This window comes from Oncorhynchus masou, chromosome 30 (genome assembly GCF_036934945.1).
Source record: "Oncorhynchus masou masou isolate Uvic2021 chromosome 30, UVic_Omas_1.1, whole genome shotgun sequence".
NCBI lineage: Eukaryota > Metazoa > Chordata > Actinopteri > Salmoniformes > Salmonidae > Oncorhynchus > Oncorhynchus masou.
In genome coordinates, this window is record NC_088241.1 from 14391603 (window position 1) to 14404168 (window position 12566).

At 45.0% G+C, this 12566-nt stretch overlaps 1 protein-coding gene across 13 annotated transcripts in view; it reads right to left on the minus strand.

Annotated features, from left to right (window-relative positions):
- The window catches only part of rims2a (regulating synaptic membrane exocytosis 2a), a 175901-nt gene that overhangs the window by 5313 nt on the left and 158022 nt on the right, over positions 1-12566 (minus strand). For 10 of the 13 annotated variants that reach the window (XM_064948077.1, XM_064948076.1, XM_064948075.1 and 7 more), the window contains one exon: positions 86-227. In XM_064948077.1, the coding sequence (XP_064804149.1) occupies positions 86-227 (142 nt within the window). Of the gene's footprint in view, positions 1-85; positions 228-4285; positions 4740-12566 lie in introns of those variants that run through there. The other 3 variants (XM_064948084.1, XM_064948083.1, XM_064948082.1) reach the window with 3 other exon arrangements.

The following is a 12566-nucleotide window of genomic DNA, read 5'->3' on the forward strand; positions in this document are numbered from 1 at the left end:
CACCCCAAACCTACATTTGACCTAAAACCCAGTTTTTGGGGGGGGATGTACATTATCACGTTGGTATGCGTCAGACTTCACTTACTTTCCCTCGGAGCTGTAGCTGTTCATGCTGCCGTCGGTGGACTCCCTGCTGGCCTGCCGAGTCATCCTGCTCCTCATCTCTACGGCCAAACCCGTCTCTGTGCTCCTCTGCACGGTGCTGCGAAGCTTCTTCCCACCGGCTTCTGGACAGAACAGAGGGACAGAGCGGGAGAAAGAGGTAGAGAGAGGGACAGAGAGAGGGAAAGAGGTAGAGAGATGGACAGAGAGAGAAAGAGATAGAGAGAGGGACAGAGAGAGGGAAAGAGGTAGAGAGAGGGACAGAGCGGGAGAAAGAGGTAGAGAGAGGGACAGAGAGAGGGACAGAGAGAGAAAGAGATAGATTGAGGGACAGAGAGAGAGAAAGAGGTAGAGAGGGACAGAGAGAGAGAAAGAGATAGAGAGAGGGACGGAGAGAGAGGAAGAGATAGAGAGGGACAGAGAGAGGGAAAGAGGCAGAGAGAGGGACAGAGAGAGAGAAAGAGATAGATTGAGGGACAGAGAGAGAGAGAAAGAGGTAGAGAGAGGGACAGAGAGAGAGAAAGAGATAGAGAGAGGGACGGAGAGAGAGAAAGAGGTAGAGAGAGGGACAGAGAGAGAGAAAGAGATAGAGAGAGGGACAGAGAGAGAGAGTAAGAGATAGAGAGAGGGACAGAGAGAGAGAAAGGGGTAGAGAGAGGGACAGAGAGAGAGAAAGAGATAGAGAGAGGGACGGAGAGAGAGAAAGAGGTAGAGAGAGGGACAGAGGGAGAGAGAAAGAGATAGAGAGAGGGACAGAGAGAGAGAAAGGGGTAGAGAGAGGGACAGAGAGAGAGAAAGAGATAGAGAGAGGGACAGAGAGAGAAAAAGAGCAGGGGGGAGAAATAGTTAATACATTGCTCTCAAGTGTGTGCTTTGCTTTCAAATGACATACAGTAGGTTAATTGTAGACATAGCATTTTCACTTATTACGAGAAGTCTCATTGAAGTCATCAACAGGAAGATCACACTTCCACTCTATGGCAATTCTACCAACAACATCATGCATCCTATTCTCAGTGCTACCAAGGCACTGCAACATTCCATGTGATCATTTAGCAAAGAGATTTATTAAACATAAAGTGCCATATTACAGTATCTACAGAAATATTTTTAAAAAACAGTTGTGTGTGCATTCGTGCATGTGTATGTGTGTTCGTGTATGAATGGGCTAAACAGAAGAAGACCATGTACATCCCTCTTCATGCTATGCCAGAGCACCGGCTGCCTGCTCTGCAGGGTTCTTGCTCTATCTTAGAGTCTCTCTCTCCCTCTCTCTACCTCCCCCCTCCATCCCTCTGTTTCACCTAGGACCATTCCGTGTCTGGCCTCCCCCAACTGATACAAGGTGACAGCTGACTGCCCCCATTAGACCACTGAACATCTCCAATCTATGTGACAGCAGGCCCTGCGTAGGGCACATGGCCAGGACGTGGCTGGAGCTGCTTGGGGCCTGAATGGCATTCTTTGCAAACCACCAAGGAGGGCCAGGAGAGGGATATACTGGAGGTAACTGTAGGAGCAGGTACTGGTACAGGTCAGCCACTGCAGAGCTCTACACAAGTCACATGACAGGGCTTTCAGCAGAGAACTAAAGAAACAAAATGGCAATTCCTTCAAATACAAAAATGCATAAGGGGTACAGTGGACTAATTAAAAGTGTCAAATGGTAAAAGGTGAACTAATGGGTCTGTCTTGTCTCTCAGTAAGGAATGCAGGAAGCAGAGGTATTGAGTTGTTATTGTTTTAACTCGGAGGATAACCAGGGTAAAGAGAACGAACGTAAATAGAGCAAATTTGTGTCAGGCATGACCACTGGACAGGGAATGCATTTCAGCATAGAGAGTGAATGTTCCTCACTCAATGTTTACATACAGAAGAGTGGTTCTGCTTCATCACAGGAACAACCTTTATGAGGGCAACACACAGAGGGGTGATAAAGCCCTCTATAACCAAGACCTCTTACAGTTTGAAGAGCACTCAACAATTCACCATTCTCTGTGTTCAAATAAACAGAAAATAATCTGGCATATATTCATATTATTCTTAATACAATTTCACTCTCTGTAATTTAGAATTTGTGTGTGTGTGTGATTTGTGCCAAGCATATGCTCATCTTCAAACGCCTTAATTATACTCTGACTACTGTCCCTGCCTGCAGCTTCTCTCACTTCCTGTCTGCCTGCCCGCCTGCCTGTCTCCCATCCACAGGAAGTACAGACTCTTAGAATCAGAGGAAGATACGCCTTTAGTACTCAGGCAGGCCCTCACTGCTGAGGCCAGAACCCTGGCATCTCAGCTATTCAATGGCATCCGCCTCCTCATCCTCTCCTCAGCACTGACAAAGCAAACTGGATTCAGATACGCTGACAGTGACGTCTAAAGGCATCTAAAGAGCTGTCAGTGTGACAGTCAGGCTCCCGCCATGCAGCAACCACCTAAACACAATCAATGAGCAATGTGCTGAATGATCAGCTGAATGAATCAATGAACATTCATTCAGCTGAATCAAAGCCACTGTATGTACTGAGGTTAGCATGCATATGGCTGTACGTATCTGAGGTCATTGTGGATGGCTAATACTAATAAAGGAGGAGAAGCTAATCTATGAAATCGCTTTTTAATGGCCAGCTAACTGTTTTTAATGATGCAGTTTATACCTAATGCTGAATAAAGGTGTGTGACTATGACGAGCACGCATGTGCCATGAGCCCCCCCCCCCCCCCCTGTATCACACTAAAAGGGAAAACAATCTAGAAAAATATGTATTCTGCAAAGAGATAAGGATCTGTGAAAGACAGAAAAAAATGTAAAGCATTTAGAAAATGCTGCAGTGCATCCAGCCCCAGCCGTGAAACACTCCTCAATGAAAATGCGTCACTTTGGAGTGGTCGAGATATATGGGCTCTGGGAAAATCATGAAACGGCATTTTCCCAGAGCACATCCTAGATGCTCGAACAAAAACTTCATTTGAGGAGCTATTCTCTGCAGGAGTCCTAAGATACTCTAAAATACTGTCTTCGCGTAACATGTTAAACTACACATCAAAGACTCGCCTGCAGTGTCACTTCCGTCCAATCAAATGACTGTTTACAAATATCATCAGTACAGTTTGTGTCATCTGGGAGAAATGGTTGTGAACAGCAACTTGATTGGACGCACATTTTGGGTCGACTACTCTAGTACCTTTAACTCCAGGTAAGATTAAAGTCAGTGTCTACCCAGAAAGAGGATTGGGTCGACTACTCTAGTGCCTTTAACTCCAGGTAAGATTAAAGTCAGTGTCTACCCAGAAAGAGGATTGGGTCGACTACTCTAGTACCTTTAACTCCAGGTAAGATTAAAGTCAATGTCTACCCAGAAAGAGGATTGTGTCGACTACTCTAGTGCCTTTAACTCCAGGTAAGATTAAAGTCAGTGTCTACCCAGAAAGAGGATTGAGATGAAGGGGGCTGGAGACATTTCTACCATATTATCTCAACATTCCAGTGGATCATGTCTATTTCAGAAGAGTCTATTAAAGTCTATTTATAGGAGGAGTGTTATACAATCCCCCTAACCCAGCTAACACAACCACAGCTAATACAATCCCACTAACCTAGTTTTATGAAAACATCCTATCTGGATTATCAAACATATTCTCAACACCCACTCAGAAATAAAAGAACTATAAACACACACACTCGACACTGGAGATGAGGTCAACACAATATCTAAATTCTACCGCCCACACCAAAACAAATAGTGATTCATTCCAATCGAGACAAGACAAGCATGCTTGCCTGTGTTTCAGGACAGAACATCAGACTAAAGCAGTAGCCAACGACACAAACAGGGAAGTAGCTACTGATGTAAAAGAAGCCTCTCCAAAAACACACTGAGCATGCCCATCCACCAGCAACACAGTACTGTCCTTCAGCTTATACTACAACAGCCTCCAGCCTCCCCATGCTCCCTCTCCCCCGTCAGGTCATCAGTCAACCATCAGTCCATCCCTCCCTCTCCTCTATCCCCGCTCCATCTCTCTCCACCCCTTCATCTGCTCCCTCTTTTCCCGCTGCCCCTCTCCATCCCACCATCCCTCTGCTCCCTCTCTCCCCCCTCAGCTCCTTCCTCTCTCCCTCCAGCAGCAGCAGCTGTGTGTGTCTGCCTCAGTGTCCCAAGGTTAGGGCCATCTCGTCTTACCTCCGTCCTCCTCGTCGAAGGAGTTCATGCAGGGGAAGTAGTTGGCCAGCGCCTCGAACGACGCAGACAGGCTCATCTTGCTCTGGGAACGCTGCATGCGCATCCCGGACCCCGGGGCGCCAGCCGCTGCAGTGGCATCATGCCCCTGCCTACCCATGGTCACAGATCAACCACTGATCAAGTGAGTCAAGTGGCCTTCTTGCGGAGGTTACAGGTCTCCAGACAGCTCTACCGTGCACCGAGAGGATAACTGAAGAACTGGTTGAACGCTGAAGCTCAAGAGAAGACTATGGAGCTGTACTGTAGCAGAATGGCTCTCTGATGTAGCTCTGCGTGTTGTCTCCCTGTACTGCGTAGAGTGAGACTGGGTTGAGAGAGAGCTTGCTTGCTTCTCTGCTCCGTGTTAGTGCTCTGTGCTATGTGCCTGCTACTCAGCTCCTCTCCATCCTTCTCCTCTTCTAACGCAATTGGGAAAAGAAGAGGGGGGGGGGCAAGCCTCATCCTTCTCCGCCAATCAGAGGGCTCACTGCTCAGGCGCACCTCGGCTGCCTCTCCAGGCAAAGGAGCTCTACCCAGAGATACGACTCACTGAACCTCACTAGCTCCTCTCTCGCACACACGCACGGATGCACACACACACACACGCACACGCACACGCACACGCGCACGCGCACACACATGCACAGACGCACCCACAAATGCAGAGCCACAGAGGTCCCTGTGACACCCAGCCATTAGGGGCATAAACAACCCTGAACAGCTATTCCACAGGGGGGAGGGGGGTGTTGGCCACATGCCGGTCACTCACAGTTCACGTGATAGATCTCCATCCCCCTCCCACCCCCACGGTCCCCAGTAGCGCAGTTCTCTTCAGTGTTTTTCCATCAAAGATTGCAGCAAGCCCCATGTAGCCAGCTATCCCACTCTCTGTTTAGATACCAATGCATCACCAGTACAGCGGCGCTGAAATTTTTGCCATTATCGAATGAGAATTCACTAGAGCTAATTCAAATTTACTGTCTGTTAAATAATTGCCATTTGTGAGAGACTCTCACAAAATGGCTGTCAACCGAATTCTTGTCTTTGAGACATCACTTCTTTCAACATCATTTCAAGCACCTACACTACAACATGGACTGTTTGAATTAGTCGCCATAAACACTGCAGAGTTCATTATGGCCATCTCTGGCATCTCTCTCTTCAACCTGAGGCAACAGATATTCTCTAAACAGCTCACTTCAGTTCTGGGAGTGTGTGTGCTTGGACCAGCTTGGACCATCCATCCAGAACCACTTCAGTCCAGATCTCACAGGTGGTTCCTAAGACCCTTTACAAAGTTTGTGAGCACGGTAAAATTAGATTGGAATATAGGGCATCTCTCCCACATGCCATTACAATCTAGGACATCAGGCTTGGTGAAGAGAGAGAGCCAAAGTGTCTGTAGAGGCAGGTTAGCACTGAAACAACAGACCGCTAAATTGTGCTGTTTTAACTATCTTGTCAGAAAACCAACTGCTGTGCTTTTTCTCAGAGATACTGGCAGAATAGACACAGTACTGGCCAATTACTGAACAAGCACTGAGCTGCTCTCCTTTAAATATAGCATACCTCTGGGCCACAGTCCCTCACTGGGAATAAAAGTCCTCACTAAGAGAAACACTGCAACCTATTTCCACGAAACAAAATCGCCCAATTTCCCCTTTTGTCCATTGAATGACATGTTCTCATGTTCTCAAGTGAAGGAAATTAGACAGAAGAGAAGAATACCGCCTGAACCAAATGGGTCATTTTACTGCGTCATCTGACTGTAGCAGTTTGGAATATGACAAGGATTCGACCAGAGTGAAAGTTGAGATATGTATACTAAACATTTGACTTTTGTTTAAATCCTGAATTGTTCTTAATGGGAGACATTTACATTTTTAAGTGCAATAAAATCAGAATACAACTCATTGTGTATTAATGAGGATCCTCCTAACACCTCCTCCTACGTATCACAACCATCAGACACACATCATTAACTTTGAGGTAGGTGATCCGGCTGTGAGAGCCAGAGGCGTAATGTTTTGGAGTGGCAACAATAATTATTGGATCATTATAATTAGTAAGGTCGCACTAACAAGCCGAAAGTACGTGCATCTTTATATTGCTGGACTATTCATTCCAGAGTGTGACACACTCATCGCTACAGGAAGAAGACAGAAGATAGCAATAAGTGCAGTTTTGTTAAGTAGCCTTGTCTCTTGAGAGTGACAGAGAGTGATGTGTTCTGTTGGTCTCAGAGCTCTAGTACTCTACTGAATGCTTGGCTGACTCCTGATTCCTTGTTCCATTAGTTCTATAGAACGAAGAATACCCAACTACATTCTACATGTTTCAAAGAGTAAAGGACTTGCAGAGAGGTGGATCACTACAGCACATCAGACAATCCCTCTGAGGACACTTATTCTTCCCTATGAAGAATCCTTCAACCATGATGTTGGTGTGGGGATTATGACAGGTCTGACTTGTCTAAAATGGAAAATACTCACCTGAGTGGCAGATTGTAAGAGATGCATCAGATTGGAGCTAATATATATACATTATAAGTAACCCACAAACAAGGTCTTAGTGTGGAAAAAAAGATCTACAGTATATAGATACACAGCTTTAATATCCGTCTTTACCTAGCAACGTACATGCAACATTACCATAACAACCCAGAGCTCCTGTAAAACAAGGGTGTGAAAGATTCAGAGGAATGGCCCAGACATTCTGGGAAGTGGAATGGTACGTTTCTCACTGACCACGTGACTGTGATCGGCGTTCAACGAAAACAACACGTTGTGCAGGTGCCGTGTGCCACAACATTAGCACCTTTGGCGTAGCCAACCCTGCATCTTCCACCCAACCAAGGATCAGTCCCAAGAGATGAAAAAGAAAAAAAGACCAATGACCAAGGTGTTGACCAAGGTGTTGAATACAATGCTCAGACTCGTCTGAAGAAAATGAGGTTGATTACAGGGCCAGCTGGTTTATTTCCCACATGTCTGTCTGTGTAGATCTGGTGTCCACAAATAGAGCGCACTTCACACTCCATTCAGAGGACTAAAAGTAAATTAATGAAAGCCAGGGGCTAGAATCTCATTAATTGTGAAATATACTGCACATGAGTAAGAAAAGGTCTCTCTATTGAAGTAATTCATATTAATTAATGCAGAAAGTTAAAAGTCGACCATTAGTATAAAGCATAGAAGGTAATTTCAACTCTTTTATGTGACAGCTGGTGAAGAAATGAACTGTGCTTTACATTATCTTCATTTCTGTAATCAGTTCTCTGTCCAACACTTCCTAAGAAAACAGAGCATTAAAGCCCCACTGATCAATTAGTCTACAGTAGAGGTCTACAGTAGAGGTCTACAGTAGAGGTCTACATTAGAGGTCTATGGGCCTAAAGTAGATGCCCACAGACTTGGGTCAAATACAGAAAATATGTGAAATACTTTCAAATACTTGGTCTTTGTTTGATTTAGTTTCCCTGGTACAATGGAACCAATGATATATTGCATACTTCAAATCAAGCGCACCTGAAACACTTTCAATATGCATTCTGGCCGTGGTCCATAGACCAAGTCCATAGACCTACTACCTTATAAGACTGTACAGCAATGACCGCCTCAACATCTTTGGCTCTTTGCCAACAACGTGTACAATAGTTTTTAAGATGTATTAGTCATTGCTTCACAGACATGTGTTTTATTACGATCAAAACAGCAAAAAGACGACAGATAGTCGGGAAAATAATAGCACCTCACACGACAGGAATCCCAAGAATGCTACTCATCAGATGATAACAGCAAGTCCGGGGCAAAATAACCCAGAAGTGACGCGGGTGGTGAGCAGCAACATAAAGACATCAAAGACTGGTTGGTCTTTGGGGAAGAAAACGTGTGTGATTGATGGCGCAGGGTGAGGCCGAGCGTTAGACAGAGAAACAGAACCAGTCAGCCTGCAGAGTGTAAACACAGCCTAATGGAGCTGTCCTGTCCTGTCCCTTCTGTTTCATCTCCCTCCAATGCCCAGTCAACCACCGTCATACAGACCAGCACAACAGCAGCCCTCAGACCATACAGCTAGGGCTATAATGGGGCGGCAGGGTAGCCTAGTGGTTAGAGCGTTGGACTTGTAACCTATCTATCATTCTACCCCTGAACAGGCAGTTAAGGGAGAACAGATTTGAAGACTAATAGTATTGTTTCAAGTCACATCAGATTAGATCACATGATATACAGATCACATGATATACATATAGGGTGGGGGGGAAGCCAAGGTATGGAGATGAGAGGCGTCAGTATCTCAGTTTGATCCAACATCTCATTCCATTTCACAGAGGTCAGTCAGTTAGTCAGGCAAACTTTACAGTAACAGTCAGAGGAACTACAGGATGGAAAGTCCACTGACGCCGAGGAAACCAAAAGAGGCAGATTTCTGGGAAGAAGAGAGTGTAAAAGAGAGTTATGGTTTGGATACTTGTCAAAGCTACATTAAGACTGATATTGAGCCCTAGTCAATAACACACGTTAGCCCTACGTGTTGTTTCCAGGAACCAATGGAATCCTTCAGGTCTCAGGCAAGGTCACACAAGTGTTTTCAACAAACCACCCGTTACGCACGCACACACACAGAGCTTACCGTATGTAGTTCACACCATCAGTTTGTGAGGAAAGTGTGACAAGTGTGGAGGTGGACACACAAGGTAAGGTGAAGTAGGAACACACTGAGCTGTATAGAGACAGCAGCCTCACATTGACTACCTGTACTCAGTGGTGTGAATACACTGACAGACACAGAGGGAGAGATGGTGAGAGAAAACGAGATAATGAGAGAGAGATGTTATGACAGCCTTGGGATGGCTTTCAGAGTCAAGATAATCATCTATAATACAATTTGCAATCACGTTTCACGTTCCACTCTCTAATACAGTATACATATGCATCAGTAGTGTTATGATGCAAAATATCATACATCATACCAATGACAACAACACCGTTTTGTTTGAGTGACATGTGGCCTGTGAAGGCAATATCATGGATATGTCATCATTAAACCAAACTAGTTAAAAAGAAAACAGGAACACTTCCCAGAAGGAATAGGACATTCAAAAACCCAACTGTTGGTGACTAAGAGGATATAGACATTAAATAATACATTTTGACAGATCGCTCATAGCTCTTCCTCATTGAAAAACAGTATTATTACACATTGGAACACAGAGTGGGAGGACAGTCAAGCAGTCGAGAACAGAAACAGAACACATCTTTAGTAATGGTTAAAACCGTGGTGAGTGAGTGAGTGATTGATAGGGGAAGTGTATGTTTAGCACAGCTGTGTTGAATGTCTGTCTGTGGGCAGTCTGTCTGTGGTCGGAGACGAGCTGACTTGGTGACACAGGAGCCATATGCTAGGGGAAGGGGCGTGAGGTGAGTCACGTTCCAAACTGACAGACTAACAGGCTGTCGGTGGATGAGACGTTTACCAAAAAAAACAACAGTGTTATGTTATGAAAGCTGATAGGCCAATGGTAAAGCTGCTTGATGGATGGATCATCCCTTTTCTATGATTCAATGGCACCCTATTCCCTATGTAGTGCAGTAGTTTTGACCAGAGCTATGGGCCCTGGTGAAAAGTTGTGCACTCTAAAGGTAACCTGGATGTTGTAACGAGGTGACCTATTAACCAATGGCATCACAGTCAACAGCAGGGAGCGAGTGAGGCAACTGGGGAAAACCTTACTAGTCATTATTATAATAGTCATTTAGCAGATACCTTTATCCAAAGCAACTTCTAGTTAACAATAACACATACAGGTAACTGACAAAATAATGGAAACACATGAGTTAATAAGGGATACATGCAGACGGAAATGCAGACGGAAAGTATTCAGACCCCTTGACTTTTTCTACATTTTGTTATGTTACAGACTTATTCTAAAATGCAATAAATAAATAAATAAAAATGTTCTGCAATCTACACACTATACCCCATAATGACAAAGCGAAAACAGGTTTTTAAAATTTTTGCAAATGTATTAAAAATAAAAGGTATTCGGACCCTTTGCTATGCAACTCGAAATTGAGCTCAGGTGCCTCCTATTTCCATTGATCATCCTTGAGAGGTTTCTAAAACTTGATTGGAGTCCACCTCTGGTAAATTCATTTGATTGGATATGATTTGGAAAGGCACACACCTGTCTATATAAGGTCCCACAGTTGACAGTGCATGTCAGAGCAAAAACCAAGCCATGAGGTCGAAGAAATTGTCCGTAGAGCTCGAGACAGGATTGTGTTGAGGCACAGGTCTGGGGAAGGGTACCAAAAAATGTCTGCATCATTGAAGGTCCCCAAGAACACAGTGGCCTCCATCATTCTTAAATGGAAGAAGTTTGGAACCACCAAGACCCTTCCTAGAAATGGCCGACCGGCCAAACTGAGCAATCGGGGGAGAAGGGTCTTGGTCAGCGATGTGACCAGGTGGATTACCAGGACGCATACTCAAAGCAGCAGGAAGCCTAGGGGTCAGAGCATTGGACTAGTAACCGGAAGGTTGCAAGATCGAATCCCAGAGCTGAAAGGTAAAACATCTGTAGTTCTGCCCCTGAACAAGGCAGTAAACCGACTGTGTTCCTAGTTCATCAATGAAAATACTATTTTCTTTCTTAACTGACTTGCCTAGGTAAATAAAGGTCAAATCAAAAAATGAAAAGCATGTACAGACCAACTGGCAAGTGTCTTCACTGACATTTTCAACCTTTCCCTGACCGAGTCTGTAATACCAACATGTTTCAAGCAGACCACCATAGTCCCTGTGCCCAAGAACAATAAGGTAACCTGCCTAAATGACTACTGACCTGTAGCACACGTCTGTAGTCATGAAGTGCTTTGAAAGGCTGATCATGGCTCACATCAACACCATTATCCCAGAAACCCTAGACCAACTCCAATTTGCATACCGCCCCAACAAATGCACAGATGACACAATCTCTATTGCATTCCACACTGCCCTTTCACACCTGGACAAAAGGAACACCTACGTGAGAATGCTATTCATTGACTACAGCTCAGCGTTCAACACCATATTGCCCTCAAACCTCATCACAACTGGATCCTGGACTTCCTGACGGGCCGCCCCCAGGTGGTAAGGGTAGGTAACAACACATCTACCATGCTGATCCTCAACACTCGGGCCCCTTAGGGGTGTGTACTTAGTCCCCTCCTGTACTCCCTGTTCACCCATGACTGTGTGGCCAAGCATGACTCCAACACCATCATTACTTTTTCAGACAACACAACAGTGATCACCGACAACGATGAGACAGTCTATAGGGAGGAGGTCAGAGACCTAGCAATGTGGTGCCAGGCTAATAACTTCTCCCACAACGTGATAAAGACAAAGGAGTTGATCATAGACTACAGGAAAAGGAGGGCCGAGCACACCCCATTCTTATTGACAGGGCTGTAGTGGAGCAGGTTGTCCACATCACCAACAAACTGTCATGGTCCAAACACACAACAACGCCTATTCCACCTCAGGAGAGGAGGTAGTGTGTAGTACATCACTGGGGCCAAGCTTCCTGCCATCCAGGACCTCGATACCAGGCAGTGTCATAGGAAGGCCCTAAAAATTGACAAAGACTCCAGCCTCCCTAGTCATAAACGGTTCTCTCTGCTACCGCATAGCAAGCGGTACCGGAGCACCAAGTCTAGGTCCAAACGGCTTCTTAATTATGGCTGGGGGCAGTATTGAGTAGCTTGGATGAATAAGGTGCCCAGAGCAAACTGCCTGCTACTCAGGCCCAGTTGCTAATATATGCATATTATTAGCAGATTTAGATAGAAAACACTCTGAAGTTTATAAAACTGTTTGAATGATGTCTGTGAGTAACACAGAACTCATATGGCAGGCGAAAACCTGAGAAAAAATCCAACCAGGAAGTGGGAAATCTAAGGTTTGTAGTTTTTCAAGTAATTTCCTATCGAATATATAGTGTCAACGGGTTCATATTGCACTTCCTAAGGCTTCCACTAGATGTCAACAGTCTTTAGAACCTTGTTTCAGGCTTCTACAGTGAAGGGGGGGTGAGAGCTGATTAAGTCAGGGGTCTGGCAGAGTGCCATGAGCTGATCACGCGCACTCATGTGAGAGTTAGCTGCGTTCCATCGCATTTCTACAGACAAATAAATGATCAGGTTGGAACATTATTGAAGATTTATGATAAAAACATCCTAAAGATTGATTCTATACT